Here is a 22,849-nt window from a genome sequence, read left to right as displayed (position 1 = left end):
TTTTTTAGATTTAATTTATCACTACTGATTTGTTATTTATAGAAAGTAACACAGTGATGTTTGTCTTTAGTGTAATGTTGATTGTGTGCAGTTTTTTAGTAGACAGATCATGTATCTACACTATATGACCGAAAGTATCATCCCTTAGAACAGTGATCCCCAACCAGTGGCTCGTGAGCAAGATGTTGCTCTTCGACCCCTTGGATGTTGCTCCCAGTGGCCTAAAGGAAAGCTATAGTTGCATAAAAAACAGGTTTACTGCCAAACAGAGTCTCCAGTAGGCTGCAAGTCCACATAGGGGCTACCAATACCCAAACATAGCCCTTATTTGGAAGCCCCAGGAACATTTTGCATGCTTATGTTGCTCTCCAACATTATTTTACACTTGAATTTGGCTCACGGGTAAAGAAGGTTGGGGACCCCTGCCTTAGAAAATCAGAACACTCACTGCCGAGTTCCAATCCGTCTCTGGAAGCAGATACAAAACACGAAATGCAATATTTGTAGATGAGCAGCAACCCACAAGTCTAATTTCACAAAGTGCAATGCCAAGTGTCACCATGAAGGATACCGCCATTATACACTAGAGCAGAGGTAAAGAGTTCTCTGAGGAATCTCTCGCCACCATCTACAGTCTGATGCATGATTACATTTGGCAGAGGCTAAGATACCTTCCTGGATAAGTAACGTTTACAAGAGAAGGAATAATCATGTGTTTGTCATGGTTTTGAGTAAAAAGGGGAACGAAAGTCTAAAATTAGGGATGCACCGAATCCTGGATTCGGTTTGGGATTCGGCCAGGATTCTGTCTTTTTCAGCAGGATTCGGCCGAATCTTTGTGCTTGGCCGCTTATTTGCATATGCAAATTAGGATTCAGATTCAGTTCAGTATTCAGCCGAATCTTTCACAAAGGATTCGCCAAATCCTAAATAGTGGATTCGGTGCATCCCTATCTCAAATAAAATAAGGCTAGAAATGCTGTATTTTGAATACTAAATATAAACATGAACTTACTGCACCAGAAGCCTAATAAAACAAATGATTTATGCTTTCAAAGTTGGCCACAGGGGGTCACCATCTTGTAACTTTGTTAAACATCTTTGCAAGACCAAGACTGTGCACATGCTCAGTGTGGTCTGGGCTTTAGTTGGGAGGTTAAGCTTAGGGATCGTCATATATTATCACAAGCACAATTCAAATAATATCTGCCATAGAAGCCGATACAGCAAGACTGGTTAATAATCAGAATATACAGACTGCACTGGGTCTACGGATACAAATATGTACACGGTCGCCGGCTGCTGTACAAGGGAAACAAACAAAGCTGCTCGAGTTTTGGGAAGTAAGGTGGGGGGCCTCCCCCTGCTGTTTTGAAAGTATGATCAGTTTCCCTGCAGAACAGTTAGGGACCGTCTGAAGTTTCCTATCCGCAGCAGTCAGAACAAGTAAAACGCATACAGTCATGGTTCTTATAAAACAGTACACATTTTTTAATTGATGTATATTGGTATGGATTTAATGATATATTTCTTTTGAATTAAAGAACGTAAAAACTGCTTATTAAATATATTTGACTTTACATTCCCTTTAACTGAAAATGAACTAGCATAAAATTACACTGGCAACAATTTTGGGAAGGCCCTTTGCTGTTAAGCATCATAGTGCCCCCATGCCCAACATTAAGTCTGTACATAACTTGTTTGCTAAGCTGGAAGTGGAAGAACTTGACTGACCTACACTGGGGATACACTGAATCCAGAATTCAGTTTGGAGGATTCGGCCTTTTTCAACAGGATTTGGAATTGGCTGAATCCTCCTACCTGGCCAAACCGAATCCTTAAAAATCACATTACTTTTCGTCACAAAACAAGAAATTAAAAAAAAATTACGTCCTATTTTTTCCTTCCCCTCCCTCATTTGCATATGCAAATTAGGATTCAGATTCGGCTCAGTATTCTGCCAAATAATGATTGTTAGGATAATTATGAATATATTTCTACCTTATGTTTTCAATTAACAAGTTCTGCCAGATACCAGCAGTGTCTTATTAAAATGCCTTCACATATAAAATGATTGTCTTTTTCCTCCGTAATAATAAAACGTTACCTTGTACCTTATCCCAACTAAGATGTAATTAATCCTTATTGGAAGCAAAGCCAGCCTATTAGGTTTATTTAATGTTTGCGTGATTTTCTGGTAGACTTTAGGTACGAAGATCCAAATTACAGAAATATCCATTATCCGGAAAACTCCAGGTCCCGAGTATTCTGGATAACAGGTCCCATACCTGTACAAGATGTTCATGTCACACAGACTGGAAGAGGAATCGTGCTTCACACTATGTACTTACAGCAGAGTTAGGTTCAATGAGACGGTGCTGTAACTCCTTTGCTTCTTGCCACCGACCATTCAAACAAAGGTTTTCCAGTTCACAGACCTGAGCTCCGAGGACATTCGCAAGAGCACAAACTCCCCCAACAGCACCTGTAGTACAAACAGTAACATTAATAAAGTTCAGCTGCATTCACTGGGTGGCTCCTAGCCTAGTTCACTTTGCTTATTGCCTTATGCAGGGTCGGACTGGCCCAGCGGGACGCCGGGAAAAAACCCGGTGCGGCGCGACAATTGGTAAGATGGAGAGGCTGGGAGGAAGGAGAAGGTGAAGGGAGGCGAAGCGGTGGGGGCCCCCTGGATGGCCGGTGGGGGGGCCCTGGATGGCAGTCCCGGTGGGCCCCGGGCCCCCCAGTCCGACCCTGGCCTTATGCCTGATAAACACACTGGGGCAAATCCGCTAAAGGGTGAATTTTTGCCGGCAACTGCTTCACCACACTCTGCGCCACTTCACCAGGAGCAAATTCGTTAACACTACACTAATTCACTAAAATGTGAAGTTGCATTTCATGGCGAATTTTCGCTAGCGTTCATTTCTGCCTAGATAAGCTTTGCTAGCACTCTTGTGCTTACGTTAATTTCATTTTTAACGGTTTCAACTTTTAAAGGCAATCCCGCTTTAAAAAAAGAAAAGTCGGCAGCTTTTTTACTTTAATGCATTTCCGGCATACAGGATATGATGTCACTGACATAAGATTGAGGAAGATGTAGCTTCGTTTTATCAGTTTGTCTGGTCTGAGGTGGCAAAATAAACTCTGGCGAAAGAGGTAACGTTCAGTAAAATCTGCATCTTACTGAATTTGCGGAGTAACGAAAAGTCGCGTGGCGGTAGGGCGCAAACGAACACTAGCGACGGTCTCGTTCGTTAGCAGATTAGCCTCTACACCTGTTAGTGAATTGGCAATGTCCCTGCAGATGAGATTTCTGTTGAATTTTCGCTAGCGTAGGCCACTTCGCCCTTTAGTGAATCTGCCCCATTGACTAGAAGACCTGAGCATGTTTATGTTACTTATTGACCTTTGTTGTTATCTGATTCATTGGTGGAAATAAATTTGAGAATGTTATGGAAGGCATATTTATTGCCTGCAACATGTGTGTTTTTATTCCTAGGAACTCACGTCAGATATAACCCATGCTGTTTTACTGCTCTCCTGGCAGAACTCAAAAACTTTATACTGATTCCTTGTGCTGCAATACAGCATCTCTGCTTGACTTTGTTTTGTTATGTGGATGCTAATTGGAATCTGAAAGTTCTTCAGGGCCAGAACAATTATTAGCGTATGAGCTCTTTCAACTGTTACCAAAAAAAAGGTTTATCCCTCCTCGTATGGGAAGCAGGAGGGAGGTGTAAATTGTCAAAACCTGTCTGTTGCGACCTCCCTAAGTGAACCATTTGACAAAGCTACAAAGGGGCCACACATGAAGCTGTGTCAAAACTAGAGGGGCTACTTATTACGATCTGTCAAAACTACAAGGGGACACATATGGAGTGATGATCGGATTTCCAATGTACTTGACCACAGTGTAAGGAAAGGAGGAATTTCAGGAAGATGTTGCCATATCTTAATTTCAACCAGAGCTTCATACATTCCCGAATCTTGACAAATGGGTCACCATGAAAAAATATTGAGACTAAATTTCAATAAATATTTTTAGGAACTAGCATTCTGGTGGGCTAAATCAGATTTATCCATTTGATGAGCCAATGGTCAGATCATGACAGGAGTCAGTAAAACACATGCCAAGTATAGATTGATGAAAGGAATAAACAACCAAACTGCATAAGATTTATCAAGTATCTGTGCATTGTAAGTATAGGTATGGGACCTGTTATCCAGATGCTTGGGACCTGGGGTTTTCCTGTAATTTCTGTAATTTCCAAACCTTAAGTCTACTAAAAATTAGGGATGCACCGAATACTCTATTTGGGAATTTTCAGAATCCCCGATCCCATAGTGAAAGATTCGACCGAATACCAAACCGAATCCAAATCCACGTTTGTATATGCAAATTAGGGGAGGGAAAGGAAAAAGTGGACAGAAAACATTTTTACTTTCTTGTTTTGTGACGAAAAGTCACGTGATTTCCCTTGCCGCCCCTAAATTGCAAATGGATTCTGTTCGACAGGCACAAGGATTCAGCCCGAATGAAAATCCTGCTGGAAAAGGCCGAATTCAAAACCGAATCCTGGATTCGGCGCATCCCTACTTAAAATGAACTGAAACATTAAATAAACCCAATAGAATTTTCCGATAAGGATTAATCATGTCTTAGTTGAGATAAAGAACAAGATACTGTTTTATTATTACAGAGAAAACAGGGAATAATGTTTTAAAATTTGTACTATATGTTTAAAATGGAGTCTATAGGAGATGGCTTTACCGTAATTCGGAGCTTCGGGTTTCTGGATAACACATCTCATACGGGTATTGTCCTTCCGCACAGAGATTCAAGGGAGGAAACATATTCCTAACATAAGGAATATCGATACAAAGGCTAGCATTCTTGGCTGGCAAACAAATCAAATCCAGACTGTCTTGTCTTTATAAAATATATCAGAGAACTTTATGAATGAAAGCGGGCTGGGTAAAAGATTTATATATATATATATATATATATATATATTGCTGATAAAATGTTGATTTTCTTTGTAGGCAAATTGCAAAGATTCAGTTTTTAAATCCTCATCAGTAAATCACAAAACCTCTCACATGGCACTGCAATAAATGTCATTGTTGATACATATTCATCTACGGGATGACATTTATATTAGCTTTAAACAACTGCTAACCATAATGACAAATAAGTGTGCTCTCAGCTGTTAGCAGTTTATCACAGCGGCCCTGGGTATTTAAGAAATGTGCTAACACTGGATATAAGTCGCCTCCAATAGGAACAGTATGGATATACCATTAAACCAGTAACAGCAAAATATTCCAATGAGGTGCACACTGTTATGTCATACAGCATGTAGTATTTGTCAGCCCCATGTGCTTTCATTTATTATTTAAAAAGGTGGAAACATGGAAAGGAAGATTTTCATGCAAATCAGGGCAACAGAATGTAAAACAAATAATAAGAAACAGATGAAGAACACAAAGACCTGGGTTTGCACAAATAAACAAATCATGCAATCTGTGAAGCTTTTTAGGGTTAAAGATTCAGTAAGGGATCCATTATCTGGAAACCTCAGAATTATGGAAAGGCCATCTCACATCAATAATCAAATAATTTAGTTTTTAAAAGGGTATTTTCTCTGTAATAATAAAACAGTACCTTGTACTTGATCCCAACTAAGATATAATTAATCCTTATTGGAAGCAAAACAATCCTGTGGGGGGGGGGGGGGTTTATTGTTTATGTTAGAGTCCTGTGCAAGTCCATTTTTTGGAACCCATACCTGCAACCCGCATTCTTACCCGCTTGGACCCGCTACCCGACCCACAAGTACCTTATCTGCAACCCGGACCTTCGACCTGCTGACCTTCAAGAATCAGGAACTGTTGTCATTGTAAACTGGAAGTGACATCATCAGAAGTAGAAGTGATCATAAAAAAAATCGCTATTGGGAAGACCCGCGGCCCGACCTGCAAACCCGCAGAACCGCCAACCCAAGTCTATACCCGCACCTGGAAATTCTACCCGCAGGGTACCGCAGGTTTTTGCGAGTACCAGACCTGCTGCAGGACTCTAGTTTACGTTATTTTTAGCAGATTTCAGGTATAGAGATCCAAATTATGGAAAGACCCCTTATCCAGAAAACTCCAGGTCCCGAGCATTCTGGATAACAGGTCCTATACCTGTATAACATGGCATTTATACTTTATGAATCCATTTGCAACATTGCCCCATCGCCATCCCCTGCAGCAACCAGTCTGACTTTATTTCCATTGAATAACTTGAACTAATCACTCAAAATAAGTTGCTGGCTACTAAACAATGGTGCAATTCTGTGCCATAAGTAACTTCTAGTGAATATTATGATAAATCGTTTGTTTGCCCAGCACCCTGGTTGGTTCTATGGGATATAGAACTGGAAAAAAAGCTAGAAAATCAGGTCCGGCATTAAGTAATATACCAGGTGTGTTTCATATTGCTGAATTTAATGAGAGTTCTAAATTATGAAGATGCAGGAAATGAACATTCCTAACGATACAGCATTTGCCAGTGAATTCAGGGAAATAAATAAACACTTCAGGGGGATGGCAGTAAATGAATGAATGGCAAATGTGCAACCCCCGTCTGAATGATGACTACTTTACTAGCAACAGCTGGCCTGATTAAGGCTCACAGTTCACATAGTTTTATAGCCCATCTACAAAAGGAATCACTTACAGGGATGTCCCACTACCATCAATTATGAAAGGGTAACCAGGTTTCTGGCAGACATTTGTCAAATCTCTAAGGGCTCTTACTCATGAGCGTTTTTACCCGCGCTCCCCTGCGTTCCGTTTTTTCGGCGTTCAGCCGCAGGGGAGCACAGGAAAAAACGCTCATGAGTAAGAGCCCTAAACCAGTTCCAATGTAAATGAGGCATTAGCACAGGAGCTGCAAAGTAGAATCCCCTTGGGGACTCCACAGGTTAGATTCACACATAGGAAACAATTTTCAACCCATATTTCCATACTATTTTAGGTTGGGTCAAGGTCAATAGTGGCAGCATTACACAAACCCATCCAGGGCATCTGAATTTTTTGCAGGACAAAAAACCCTGACAATGGCACTCATCAGACATCTAGAGAAAAGTGCTATTTATCACTACTATTCACTAATATCAATGCGCCAATTAAAGAAATAAAAATATAGCTCTAATCATTATCCTTTCAGTAAGCATGATGAAATTTGTAGGTCAGAAGATAACAACGAACAGAAGGTCGTCGGACATAAGCCATGGCCAGCTTAAAGTCTTGTTGATTTCCATTTGCATTCCACTCAAACAGTTGTGTTTATCTGGTTTGACAATAAGGTGGAATGGATTTTTCACAGTGTGTTTACGAGAAATAGATTATTTCTATTCCTGTATTAATCTGTCCTTGTATTAATATGACATATAAAACTTCTTTCATGCCATGATTGATTTTGCAATTTAGTTTTTTCCATTTTGGTGGCCACCGGAGTGATTTAATTCCTGTTCAGACTGTTCTGATGTGCCGGGTCCCCAACCACTAGCACTAAGCATGGTGTCTGCGTTTCCCTATCGGAATGTGCAACTGTTTCAGAAATACAGAATATATTTGGCATTTTTAGAAATAAATTATAATTGTCCAGCCCTTCTTGTTGATTTGATCGATGTAGCACAACCTGCAGAGGACAAAGGCCAGGAATGGAAATGCATTAATATGGAACAATGCTCTCTGGGTGCAGCCACTGCCTAAAGAGTCACATTGATAAACAGGAAGGCAAATTTACAGGAAGCCCAGATTATAAATGCAGGGAACGATAAAAATAATTCTGTATTTAGCTATATGAGGGATTTGTCCCTGCCATTTCTAGTCATATGGGGCCAAATTAAAATTCTCAGACGGATTCCAATTCCTATTTTATCAAACGGTGACATACATGCCATGTACTATAGTATATAAATAGGACACATTATATAACAGGCATACCTAGCCTGCTGCCTTTCATATGGAAAATGGCACAGTAATATGTGTATAAACCCTTAAGTAAAGAGTCCAGATATACAGTATGCCTATAGGTTGGCACAATTTTATAACTTGCCTACAGATTACTTCTCTGTGCATCGGATCCTAATTACCCCCTTTCTCCCTGCTGCTGTGTTCTCTGGCTTTGCGTTTTACATGGAGGGGCATCTTCCCATGGAACACCTCTTATTACATGTATGGGACCTGTTATCCAGAATGCTCAGGACCTGGGGTTTTCCGGATAATAGATCTTTCCATAATTTGGATCTTCATACCTTAAGTGTATTAGAAATTCATGTAATCATTAAATAAACCCAATAGGCTGGTTTTGCTTTCAATAAGGATTAATTATATCTTTTACAAAGAAAAAGGAAATCATTTTTAAAATCTTGGAATATTTGATTACAATGGAGTCTATTGTCCGTAATTCAGAGCTTTCTGGATAATGAGTTTCCGGATAATGGATCCCATACCTGAACTGGTCTCTTTAAAGGGGTGCTTCACCTTTAAGTTAACTTGTTTTAGAATGGCCAATTCTAAGCAACCTTTCAATTATTTCTTAATTATTTGTCTTCTACTTCTGACTCTTCTCAGCTTTCAAATGGGGGTCACTGACCCCATCTAAAAACAAATGTTCTGTAAGGCTACAATTTTACTTTTTATTACTCGTCTTTCTATTCAGGCCTGCTCCTATTCATTTTCCAGCATGGTTGCTTGGGTAATTCCAGCAGATTGCTGAGATTGCAAAGTGGAGAGCTGCTGAATAAAAAGCTAAAGAAAGCAAAAAGCACAAATAGTAAAAAGTAAAAACCAATTGCAAATTGTCTCAGAATATCACTCTCTATATCATACTAAAAGTTAATTTAAAAGTGAACAGACCCTGTAACAAAATAGCAAGCAGTACACTATCAGTAGGTAGTGCAAAAGATGGGTCTGCCGGATAAACCAATAGGATACTAGAAAAATATAATTATCTGCACTTGCTATGGAAACATCATCACTATATTAAGTCCATACTGTCCTATCATCAATTCCAATTAAGATATTATAGTGAGGGGGCATGAAGGGTATTATCAGGAGGAAGGACCCTACTCTTAAATCAGCTGTTTCAGAATCCCAAAGGCACCCCAAAGGAACATAGAGAAATCTGAACCCCGTGCATAGTTCTGAAATATTATGTCACAGCCAACAATGAGACCCATCTTACAAACTATTCTGAATTGCGCCCATTTTATCCTGCTACACATCATAATTGGAATGTTAAAAAAAAGAACAAACTGTATCAGAATCATCAACTCCGACTGCCAGCTGGAAATAACTAGACCTATAAAGCTTCACAGAAAGTCAATTTGTCTATTGTTTTCTCTCTCTGCAGTTTATGCAAATGTATGTATTCTGTTCCGCAGGCATCCATATGTTTTCCTGAAATGCCTCCAAATGTGGAAACGCACAAAGATGTTCTCACAAACCGGTAATAAATCTTGTGCACTTTGGTGGAACAATTAAAGCGTTAAGCAATAAAGGGATAAAGTTACACTCTCTCTCTCTGTCTCTGAAGTTTTCTGTGCCTAAATATGGCTACCAGGCCAAAACCAAACCAAGCAATAAATTCCAGGCCGGCTCATCAGTTTCATTTTATTTTCCTAACTTTTAAAAGCTTCTAATGATTCGAAAATAATGGTTACAGTTGCTGTTAAGTCTTCACTTGATCTTGTTGGGTGGTTCACTCTTAGGTTGACTTTTAGTGGCTAATTTCTAAGCAATGTTTCATTTTTTCTTTTTTTTATAGTTTTTGAATTATTTGAATTCTTTCCAGCATTCAAATGGAGGTTACTGTTCTATGAGGCTACAAATGTATGGTTATTATTACTTTTTATTACTCATCTGATTATTCAAATCAGTGCATGGTTGGTAAGGCAATGTGGACCCTAGCAACCAGATTGCTGAAAGTGCAAACTGGAGAGCAGCTGAATAATAAGCTATAGAACTCAAAAAACACAAATAGTAAAAAATGAAACCCAATTGCAAATTTTATCAGAATATCACTCTCTACGTCATACTAAGGGGCCCATTTACTTAGCTCGAGTGAAGGAATAGAGGGGAAAAAACTTTGAATTTCAAATGTTTTTTTTGGCTACTTCGACCATCGAATGGGCTTCTTCGACCTTCGACTACGACTTCGACTTCGAATCGAACGATTCGAACTAAAAATCATTCGACTATTCGACCATTCGATAGGCGAAGTACTGTCTCTTTAAAAAAAACAACTTCGACCCCCTAGTTCGCCACCTAAAAGCTACCGAAGTCAATGTTAGCCTATGGGGAAGGTCCCCATAGGCTTGGCTATCTTTTTTTGGTCAAACAAAAATCGTTCGATCGATGAATTAAAATCCTTAGAATCTAACGATTCGAAGGATTTAATCGTTCGATATTCAAAGTCGAAGGATTTAACTTCGACAGTCGAATATCGAGTGTTAATTAACCCTCGATATTCGACCTTAAGTAAATTTGCTTAAGTTGAAGGCGAAGAACTCCTTTAAATGATGTGAAAGAGGCCAAACTCAGAAGTGACTTATTGATTGTGCCAAGAGAAATCCACTGTATGATATAAACCACCCAGCCCTTTAAGATAAAGCAGTTTTACATGCTGGCTCTATAGAGGTGACCCAGATTACCCACAGGCTTTGAAAATGACCTCAGAGATGCCATTCCTCAGATAGCAAGCCCACATGCTCTGCTCGGACACTGTGTCCTCTGAAATCCATGCCGATCACATCTCCTGCGTTGGTGAAACGCATGTTCCGCTTCTCAAAATGTTCCTAAAATCCCCCGAGCTTAAATTCTGCTATTAGCGGCACTAACAATGAAAGTGACAATGGTGCTGACACTGTCAGATTCATTTCAAGCTCTTTTAATATTAATGGTGTGCAGGATCTCTCCTTGTATTTCCCACCGATGTCACTGGCTTCTTAAGTTAATGAAGGGAGAAGACCTTTCAATGCCTTTGCAATTCTCCTTCACTAAGGGGAAATTATACATAAGAAATTCAGACTTAATTAAGTTTAAAAGAGTTCTCTATTAATTATATATATCTTCAAGTGGATATGAATGATGAACAATCTCTGTATAGTGCCGCATAAAGGTGTTGCGCTATATAAATTGTAATATGTAATATAAATTACAGATAATAATATTGCAGTACTACAATCAGGCAAAAAAGCCCTGAATATTTTTATATTTGCAGAACATTACAGCTGGTGAAGAAGAAGAAGCAATATGGCTCACAGCTGAGAATTCTAAGACAAAAATGATGGGGTAATGAGGCCTAAGTGCAGGAGCACACGGGAAGATTCGGGGAGATTTAGTCGCCTGGCGACTAATCGCCTCTTCTTCGGAGCGACAATCTCCCCGAACTGGCATCCGCCTGCTAAAAAATCACCTGCGGCAATGCACTCACGGCACTTCGATTTCCGAAGTCGCCCAAAGTTTCCTCATGAGGCAACTTAGGAAATCGAAGCGCCGTGAGTGCCATTGCACTGGCGTTTTCTCATTATAGCTGGCGGAAGGCAGGGGGAAGCCAGTTCGGGAAGATTGTCGCCCTGAAGAAGAGGCAAATAGTTGCCAGGCTACTAAATCGCCCCGAATCTGCCCGTGTGCCCCTGTCCTAAGGGTGAAAACACACAGAGCTGCTAGTAGCAGCTACTTGTTACAGCTACAAAATAGACAATAGTGATGATTGGGTTTAAGGGGGTTATTTATCAAAATCCGAATTTATCTCATTATTTTCTGAAATATATTCCGACCAAATCCACACAGGTTATTTCCCCTTATTTATCAATACATTTTTCCGAAAAATTCTAGTTTGTGAAAATTGAACGAAAATTCAAGTCATATTAATTTTTTGGATTTTCCGCCCGAAAAATCTATTTTTTTCAGATTTTTGCCCGAAAACCAGGAAATTATTGCACAAAACCCAGCGCAGCTCAGGATACTCCCATTGTCTTATACAACCTCGGCAGGTCTGAAATGCAGGATTTTCGGATTCTGACTTTTTCCATCCTCGAGGTATAATAAATCACAAAAAATCATGGGTTGAGTATAATAATGAGCTTTGGCCTTCAGTTGAACATTGTAGCAGTTCTCAGAGAATAATACAACAATAGGCCTCAATTGTTCTCTATTTGTCAGATTGTATATCATGTAAATGCATATGCTGAACTGTATTGCTTATTACTGGATGTCAAAGTGCTACGTATGTCATAATGTTCATATTTTCTTGTACTCTGTCTATGCAACAGCAAATAAATAAAAAACTTTAAGTTACAAAAAAAAAAGAAATCACAAAAAATTAGACAGCTCAACCCGCAGTCCTGGATTGTTAGTAAAATATTCTGACATTCTCTTTGATCTCCTAAACTGAACAGCCAAAAAAAAAATGTTTCTTAAATCTAATTAAATTTTTGGCAGAGAGCCCAGAACACTCAACACCTGCACTTAGATACATTTGTAACAATTTAAAATTGTGAAAAAGAAACATTTTGTAACTATTTACAGCTCTCTTGGGGAAACTGTGACTTGGATTAATTATTATTATTATTATTATTATTATTATTATCATCATCATCAACATTTATTTATAAAACGCCAACATATTCTGCAGCATTGTGTAAACATTACAAGAAGACAAACAAAAACCAACAATAAATAACACAAGAGGTAAAGAGGACCTAGCCCAAAAGAGCTTAAAATCTAAAAGAAGAGGTTAAAACACAAGCTATGGGCAATATCAGGTGAGAGAAATGACATCACAGAGCACCAATTATATGTCATGATTTTACTAACTATTGTTTATAACAATATAAACGGTGTTTAGTGATGTCATTGGTTATAATTGGAGCTTAGTGATGTCATTTCTGTCTGACACACTAAAGCAATTGTGCAGCAAGGCATGACATCTTTTTTTGTAACCTTTAATGATACATTCCAAAAGCAATATAATGTTCCATGGACTCACCTACAGAATATCCAGCCAGTAAAAAGCCAGCAGATCCAGACAAAACTTGGAAGCCCAGATGTTTGGTTTTGTGAATGATGAGGCCTATGCGAGTGATCTAAGACATAACCATGAAATTAATTTAGTTACAAAGCAAACACAAACTTTATTTACTTTCAGGCAATATAAAGATATCATTTATTTACTGTAATAGACAATATCCAGGTGCAGTTTGTCACCCACACCCTCAACCAACTTGACTACAAATATGTTTTCAGTTATCCCATACAGTCCTGCCTTCTTTACAATGTGAATGAAAGTGTACGTCCACAACTGGAGACTAAAGTGCTCCGATTCCTGCAGGGCGTTTTCGACCCCCCTAAAGAAGCCTCTCTAGTTTCCATGAACACACCCTAAATATACAGGCACATTAAAGCTATCAAGCAAAACATCAATGATTGCCTACCAGCAGGCTTTTGCAAATGTACAGATACAGTTCCCCATAGACTTTCCTCCCAATAAACAACTTTGCAAAATATTGGCTAATGTCTTTAATAACATGGGATGGTTCACCTCTAAGTCAGTTTTTAGTAAGTTATAGAATCTCCTATTCCTAGCAATGTTGCAATTGGTCTTCATTATTTTTTGTTATAGTTTTTTAATTATTTGCCTTCCTATTCTACTTTCCAGCTTTTCAAACGGGAGTCCGGCAGCCAAAAATATATTGCTCTGTGTGCTCTCATATTCCAGTGTCTCTTTCAAACCAAATAAAAATAAAAATTAAAACTAGTTACAAAGTGTCTATATGTATATATATATATATATATGTATTGTGATGTTTGGGGGATCACAGCGGGGTTTTTTTCACCAAACATGCAGGCCACTCCACGTGAAGGGAAACATTTACTTTATTTTCTTCAGTTCAAATAAATCTCTCACAGACAAGCAGTGGCATAAAAATCAAAACAGCTTCAGTTCAGCAACAAAATAAGTCCCAACAAAAGAGCCATGTACTTGCCATGAAAACTTGCAGTGTCCAGTCTGCCGGGAGTGAACTCCCTAGTCTTTTTAGAAAGGAACTTTCTCCAACTCCACAGTGAGTAGCCACACATGAAAACCAAACTTTTCAGTTTAACACAGCAGTGAGTTTCCACACCCCCTCTCACCTGCTGCTCACCTCCATTAAACACCCCTTGGATGTCCAGCCCACCTCTGGCTGGTTAACCCCATGGTGTCTTTTAAAGAGGTAATTTTAAAACCTAAAGAATGGGGATATATACCGGTCATCTACAATATATCCCCCCCAGCTTCTACAGTATATATATATATATATGTATATATATATATATATATATATATATATATATATATATATATATATATATATATATATATATATATATATATATATATATATATATATATATATATGTGTGTGTACTATAACCAATTTATAACTTGATGGTAAAAAGTGTAGCAACGCCATGGCTGGATGTCAGCAGAGCGCAAAGCAGAAAATATACAAGTTCAAGCTTATATACATGCATACTACTAAAGCCATATAATCCTTTTATTAAAAGCTCCATTTTTTGTTGGTGAACAATCCCAATGATTAAGAGCAGTGTCCTTTTCATAATGGAGACTAGAAGTAAAATGAATGTTGCCCTTAGTTTTGACAGATAGGCAGGTAACATGACAAATCCTTAGATATTTTATATTGTGAAAAAACAGGGTTTTGTCAAATATCTCTTCAAAACTGAATGTGTCTTCAGAACTGACAGGTGTTACTAAAGGTGGCCATACACGGGCAGATAAAGCCGCCGATACCAGTCCTTTAGACCAATTTTGCAATTTATCTGCCCATGCATGGGGACTTCTGACGGGTCTTCCCAATCGGTATCTGGCCGATATCGATCGGGAAGGTTTCATTTTTCCGCCGACCGACCGTCGGAGCCCATTGCTCCTTGTTTTAATCTGATCATTCGGCCCTAGGGCCGAATGTTCAGATTACCCCGATATGGCCCTGCCGTTGGCGGGCATATTTGTGAAAGATCTGCTCGTTTGGCGATGTCGCTAGACAAGCAGATCTCTTCATGTATGGCCATTTTAAGGCTACTTTACATAGTTACATAGTTACATAGTTAAATTGGGTTGAAAAATGACAAAGTCCATCAAGTTCAACCCCCTCCAAATGAAAACCCAGCATCCATACACACACCCCTCCCTACTTTCACATAAATAATATATACCCATACCTATACTAACTATAGAGTTTAGTATCACAATAGCCTTTGATATTATGTCTGTCCAAGAAATCATCCAAGCCATTCTTAAAAGCATTAACAGAATCCTGCTCTAGTAGGGATCATTTGACCCAGTCCATTATGTAAACACTTCCCAAGCTTATTAAAGGATAAAAAAAACCACAGGCAGAACTATGAGAGAAATCAGCATGTCCCAAAAGCAAATTGCCTAGCAGCTGAGTACAGCAATAATTCCCTGGTTCTGTACAGTGATATCCCTGGGATAGAAGCCATATCTGCAAAGGTCAGACTGCTGGCTTTCTGCTGCACTGGACAAATGGCAAGTGGAATAAGCACTGAAGTTTCACCTCAACAGCCTGAATGATGAATGACCACTAATGGATAGTTACGGATGAAAAGAATCTAAGTTAGAGATTATACTTTGGCATCTAACATCACAGTCATTATACAGGTATGGGACCTATTATCCAGATTGCTTGGGACCTGGGGTTTTCCGTATAACGTATCTTTTCGTAATTTGGATCTTCATACCTTAAGTCTACTAGAAAATCATGTTAACATTAAATAAAACCAATAGGATTGTTTTGCCTCCAATAAGGATTTATAATATCTTAGTTGGGATCAAATACAAGCTACTGTTTTACTATTACAGAGGAAAAGGAAATCATTTTAAAAATGTTATTTCTTTTCTCAAAAGAAACAACATGCAGGCATGTCATTATATAAACCTTGTGTTTAGTAAATAATTAAACTCCTTTGCTGCTGCACATGATGAATAGTACACAAAGTATGCTTCCTGACACTTTGCTCTCTCCTGGTTGGCTCTAAAGGTGGCCATAGACACACAGATCCTATCGTACGAATCGAGGATTCGTACGATTTTCGGATCGTGTTGGGCGTGTGCCGACATCTTTCGTCCGGCAGAGATCGAGCCCATTGCGCATCGTAATCGGATCGTTCGGCCATACGGCCGAACAATCTAATTACCCCCAATATAGCCATTCTTGTTAATGGCATATCGGGGAAAGATCCGCTCATTTGGCGATGTTGCCAAACGAGCGGATCTTTGCGTCTATGGCCACCTTTACAATCAGTGTTGACTGGCCCACCGGGATACCAGGAAAACTCCCAGTGGGCCCAGGTGTCAGTGGGCCTCTTGCTTATAATCTTTTGGCCTATTTCATGGTCATTCCCTATTTCTTTATGGGGAAAAAAAGGCTTAATAATTGAAGAATAGAGTGTAGTATGTAGAGAAAAGAGACAAGGAGAATAAGGAGGTTGAGTGAGGAGAGGAGATATAATAATTTGGAAAGTGGGCCCTCAACCTAAGGTTTTCTAATGGGCCTCTGGTATCTCAGTCCGACACTGCTAACATTGCTTTGGCTTCTGGCCTGAAATTCAGAACGTAATATATTTTTTTGCAGTGTTCCATTTGCGGGATCCACACCCAAAACCACTTGCACAAGTCTCGTCACAAATGGGCCACAGCCTTTTGTAGTTCAGAGTAATATGACCATATTCAGTGTGTTCAAATAGAGGGCTGGCCAAACATAAGCGATCCAATGGATTACATGGAGTTTAGAGGAAAAGTGGGGCCTTGTTAGTTCCTTCCTTCAGATGTTGTACTTATATGAATCTGGATTTTTTTTTTCCAAGAACAGTGGCTACAAAACTCTCTGGTTGGTCCTGTGGGGGGGGGGGGGGGGAGTCATAACAGTGAATCCATGGGAAGGTCAAATAAGGTGATATATGGGAAAGTCTATTTGTCGTCCTTGGCATTTGCAGAACTATTGCTGATACAGCAATGTGTGCGTGAACAAATGAACAGAAGTCTAGCGTCACCAACTGCAATTGACCGGACTGCACCATTGTCGCTTCTATTGGTCAGCCAATGTAAGAATTCAATGAAATCTCTGGCTTGTCTATTTAAAGGTATTTACAGGGGTAATGAAATAATGCTATTTGTGCCTGAAAATTGATTAGGCTGGAGGAGGGGGGCTGAGTTGTTAAATCAAGCCACTTAAAAAATGTATCGCAATCACTGGAAAGTGTATTTCATGATGTTCATTTAATTGTCTCTAAACCAACAGCAAACTTGTTAAAAGTGTCCCACGATACGTTTGTATAGTGAAAGAAAATGTAATTCTAAACAGCTTTTAAACCTACCATAATTATACATTTCAGTGCTTGTACTGGGTTTTTTTCAGCACAGCTGGGAATGAGGTATATAGGGTCAGACTGGAGCATTAGGGCCCATGGGTTCCAAACTTTCGGGGGCCCCGTGCGCATGCGCAGCATATAGTTTTTTGGGGCCAGACAATTGGGGTAGCGGGACTGAGCCGGCCTGGGCCCAGTCCAACCCTGGAGGTATATGCTGTACAGGGTAGTGTAGAGAACACAGATCTATACATTATGGTGGAGACTAAACAACCAATCTATAAGGAAATTACGCAACATAGAAAACTAGCCCCCTCACCAGTCTAGGATCAGGATCAGTTCAATGGAACTATTCTGATTGGATTTTGCCGATTGTATAAAGGGTAGAAGAGGTTGATCCGCTCCTGTCCACCCTGTCTTGTATATGATTAGCCTGTCAGAAAATGCACATTTTAGCCACATTTTAGCGCCACGTGTGCACTGACAGACTGATTTTTGTACACACACAAGATGGGGAACAGACAGGAGCAGAACGGCCTTTTCCAACACTGTGTCTTACATTGACTTTAAGGGGTATATTTATCAAAAAGGGACGTTAGAGATCACCACAGTCCTCTAGAGTGAAATTCCGCCACTCTCCATTCATTTCTATGGATTCTCAAAAGCGTTTTTATCAGTGGGTAAATGTGAAAGTTCATCCTTTGATAAATACACCTTTCAAAATCCCACATACATGAATGGAGAGTGGCTGAATTTCACTCTAGAGGACTGTGGTGATCTCTAACTTCACTCTTTGATAAATATACCCCTAAGGCTTTAAAGGGGTGGATCACCATTAAGTTAACTTTTAGTATGTTATAAAATGGCAAATTATGAGCAACTTTTCAATTGGTCTTCATTTTTTCTTTTTTTTTTTATAGTTTATGAATTATTTGACTTCTTCTACTGACTCTTTCCAGGTTTCAAACGGGGGCCACTGACCCCCATCTAAAAGACAAATACTCTGTAAGCCTGCGCATGTATTGTTATTGCTACTTTTTATTACTCATCTTTCTATTCAGTCCCTCTCCTATTCATATTCCAGTCTCTTATACAAATCAATACATGGTAAATAACACAAAAAATAGAAAATCCAATAGCAATTTGTCTCAGAATAACATCATACTAAAAGTTAGTTTAAAGGTGAACAACCCCTTTGAAATGCCAGGGCATTCCCTACCACTCAGCTGAACTACTGACTTGGATGAGTGGTGAAACATTTTCAAGATTACTCAGCAAGTCCATTTGCTTTAGACTTATCACTACTAGATACTATCAATAGACAATTACTCATTAGTTTACAACAGCTGGTGGGTCACAAATCAGACATGAGTGCGTTACAGTAAAGGTGCTCATCTCCAGCCATACAGTCCATGTACTGAATAGGTTAGAAAGTAATATTCTCATATAAGGTAACCTTGTTTTAAAGGGAAAACAATCACTACAAGTAGATTTTACAGACACAAAAAAATATTAACTTACATCCCCTCCACTGTCTTTTAAGCCTATGATGTTAGGGTGTTGAGACAGAGTAACTACAGCATCCACAGGTAAGTCCAAGCCAGTGTTGGCAGGTACACTGTACAGAACCACGGGGACAGGGGAGTGGTCGGCTACCTAAAAAAACACAATTAGATATCATAGAGACATGTTAGTAGGGCACTCTCTATTCTGAGCTGCCCTACTCTGCCCTTAAACCCTGCTTTGATCTGCTCCTGTACAGAAAATAATTGTTAAATTTATAAATAGGAAAGTATATTATCTTTATACAGTAATCATTATTAATACATCACCCTTATAGCCTCAACACATCATTTTTATACATTTTAGGTGAATTTAGTGATCCATGTAATCATTCATTGATCCAACAGGCAAAGCTTTCATTAAACTGGCTCTGCCAGTAAGTGACATGACAAAGGCACATCCATCCTTAATTTATATAGAAATTTATATTATGGTAAAAAGTCTGTTTTTGGACAGAACTGATGACAAACTGAAACTTTAAGTACACTTCTTCTAAAACATTCATCATGGGGCTAGGGTTGCCACCTTTTCTGTAAAAAAAATACTGGCCTTCCTATTTATTTATCTTTATTCCCTATTAATAACATTGGGATCAACCATCATTTTTACCGGCCAGGTGGCAACCCTACATGGGGGTTATTTATCAAAGGTTGAATTTTAGAGTACTGTGAAGTTTTTTCATCCGAAGGAAGGCTACATGAACTCAACAAGTTTTAGATGGCAACCTATCGAATTCGAGGGCAGGGGAATGATAAATCCTGGATTTGAATTTGATTTCGAATTCAAAATTGTGAGTTTTGACCAAAAAAAGTACTTAAAAAGTCAAATTCAAATTTACTAGTCAAACCTTTATAAATCTGCCCCAATGTGTTAAAGGCGGAAAGTAATAGCTTGGTTTTGGAAAATATTCCAATAAAGACATTGGCCAATTAAAATTAGAACACTTCTATCTCCACGGTAAATTCTTTGCTTGCTGTGGTACTGATCATGGCATCATCTATTCCATATTAAAGATCCAGGTGATATGTACCTTAGTGTAATGATGAACAAGTGCAGAGCTGGTCATCTTGCCTCTGTAGTAGGATGGTGTCACCACTAGAACAACATCTGCTCCAGACTGAGCCATCTCCACCGTCATCTCAATTGTGGCTTGTGTAGCTTCAACAGTCAAATTAATATTACAAACAATAAATATAATATGAAATAAAACAGCAACAGAATTGCCCAACATCTACCATTATTTGCTTTACAAAAACATCCAGTCTCCCCTGTTCAGCAAAATACAGTTTGAGGATCCATCAGGTAGAAGAAGCTAAGTAGCCGTGACAGGCATAACCGTTCCCAGATCATATCTCTAACTAGTTTATAATAGGCATGTCATCTAACAGCATCTGATGGAAGGCATCCAAACCTGGCACAGAACTAAAATATGTATTTCACCATGAGCTGGAAGTTGGCTTAGACAATTTTAGCTCTTGTAACAATGATGTGAGCTCTCCCTTGTTATAGCTTTTATATTTATAGAATAGGAAGCAAGTGGGCCTCTAATCCAGAACAAGACTGTGGACTGTGCAACTGTGCAGTGTTTTAGCCTTCAGAACAGCACATACTGGTTTGTTTGGAAGACCTGCTTTGTCCATGGATGGAATTGAAGCACTTCTACAGATGAGCCGTGATTTACTATGATTAACTTAAGCACATTGCACCTATATATTTTCAGGAACAAAGCAAAATCTGTGCCAATATGACTGATATAACCCTCCAAAAATGGTTGGCACCCAGCTGGCCCAGCCAGAAATCATCAGCTAGGGCCAGGGCTGGAACTCCGAATTCACCAGCAATTTAATTGCTGGTATATTTGCAACACCCTATAAATACAGTATCTCCCTTCTGTGACCTCCCTTCCGACCCGCTACAGGACTCTAAATGTTGCTGAAACTATAAAATATACTTAATTTTTACAAAACACGTATTAAAAAGCATTAAACCTCCAAACTTAATCTAGGTCATTTGAAGAAAGTCTTCGATCTTCAATCTTCTGCCCTAACTTAGGGCCTTGTTGGCCTTACCACAAATCCTATATTGAGGTTCTTCTAAATAACCAGACCAATAATGGCCTTATTCTTGAGTTAAAACTTGATTTTACAGCAAAACAGAAAATTATTTCTTGCTTCCTTTCTGTTTAAGATTTACTCAATACTGTTTATTTAGGTAGAGGATGTTGTTGCTAACAAATCCATTTTAAAATAAAATTCTAGTAACTCCGTCCAGAATGCCTATGGCTGTACATGGGCTGAATTTGTTTTTGGACTAATAAATGCTTATTGAATTGATTAGGAGTTGGTAGTGGCTCCTGGAATAGCTGCCACAGCTCTTATATTAGATTGAAACACTTTCATCTAGGTCCAATATTTTATAATGTTTACATCTACATAAAAATGTTTGAAATGTTCTAGTTAAACCATTAAATTGGGATTTTAATATTGTTCAGTTTGACCATGACTTACATTCACATCCTGAACCAGCCATTATCAGTTTTTCCTTCGGCACAGCTTGGCGTACCCGACGCACCACTTCCAGTCTCTCCTCCCTGGTCAGGTAAGCATATTCTCCATTCGATCCTTGGACTACAAACCCTTTAAAAGAGAACAACACAGAAATTAGAAAATTAAATCTATAATAATTTGCAATGGCAAAATGTATATAAATACTGTATGGGACATACATATTTTTAGTCTAATTGCACATTTATTGCATTCTCATTGGCAGATTTATATATTGTGGTCTTAAATTAACATATATCCCTCTTATAAAGTTCTGCTTTACCAATGGTTTACTATTGCCTTCTGTTCTGCAGACTCCTCACACCTCCTTCTCAGGAAATATGAGAACAACTCACCCCCTGTGGATTTACGAGCCCTAGCAGCAGAGGATGTGTTGGCATCTTTCTCTACACCAGTAAAGTCCAAGGCATTTCAAAATAGTATTCTGGGAGGTTATTTTTCCATCTTACTATTGTTCTGCTCTGAAAATGTGGTTAAGCGGTCCAAGTAACCACAATCACTCAGGGTATTTGGCTGGTGGGCAAAAGATATAATACATCAGGTGCTGCTAATGAGACCTCTTCAGTTTGGGGTTTCCCCTGATAGGCCATGAACCACTAGGTAGAACAGTGTTCCCCAACCAGTGACTCGCAAACAACATGTTCCTCACCAAGTACTTTGATGTTGCTCCTCCCAGTTGGCTCAAAGCAGGTGCTTATTTTTGGATTTCTGAATTGGAGGCAAGTTTTGGAGGCTTATTGACCATGTTTACTGCTTAACAGATCCACCTGTAATCTGCCAGTCGACATAGGGGCTGCTATATATCCAATTACCACCTTTATTGAGCACCCCATAGGAACGTTTTTCATGCTTGTGTTGCTCCCCAACTTTTGTTATATTTAAATGTTGCTCACGGTTGGAGACCCTTTACTACCAGAAGGGCAGGGTGCAACATTTGCAATCCACCATATTTTGCCTGCTTTGCCTCAGGTCTCTGCACTGCCAGTGATGGATAATAATTGGGACAATCAGGGCAGTTCTCCAGGGTTCATGGTCCTGGAAGGACACAAGTCTATTTTATAATCTGCATTTTATAATCTGCATTCAGTCAACTGATGTAAAGGGTGCTGAAAAGTAGCAATGGAGGACAATGGCTCAAGATTCACCTGACCATGTGATAAAGCCAAATCAGATCTGCTTCCTAAGTGCAGTAGCGCAGTTGATTGGATCTTTTCTTGCAAGAACCCTATAATAAAGGGTATGGTTGCCCAAAATATGTTAGGATACAGTGA

At 39.1% G+C, this 22,849-nt stretch overlaps 1 protein-coding gene across 1 annotated transcript in view; it reads right to left on the bottom strand.

Annotated features, from left to right (window-relative positions):
* hoga1.L (4-hydroxy-2-oxoglutarate aldolase 1 L homeolog) overlaps window positions 1-22,849 on the bottom strand; it is a 28,255-nt gene that overhangs the window by 4,969 nt on the left and 437 nt on the right. Inside the window, 5 exon segments of the mRNA NM_001094882.1 lie at window positions 2,352-2,485; window positions 13,052-13,148; window positions 18,973-19,107; window positions 20,045-20,172; window positions 21,522-21,650. Of these exon segments, the coding sequence (NP_001088351.1) occupies window positions 2,352-2,485; window positions 13,052-13,148; window positions 18,973-19,107; window positions 20,045-20,172; window positions 21,522-21,650 (623 nt within the window).

This window comes from Xenopus laevis, chromosome 7L, assembly GCF_017654675.1.
Source record: "Xenopus laevis strain J_2021 chromosome 7L, Xenopus_laevis_v10.1, whole genome shotgun sequence".
Lineage (NCBI taxonomy): Eukaryota > Metazoa > Chordata > Amphibia > Anura > Pipidae > Xenopus > Xenopus laevis.
The sequence above is the reverse complement of the archived record's forward strand: the minus strand, read 5'-3'. Positions and strand labels throughout refer to the sequence as shown.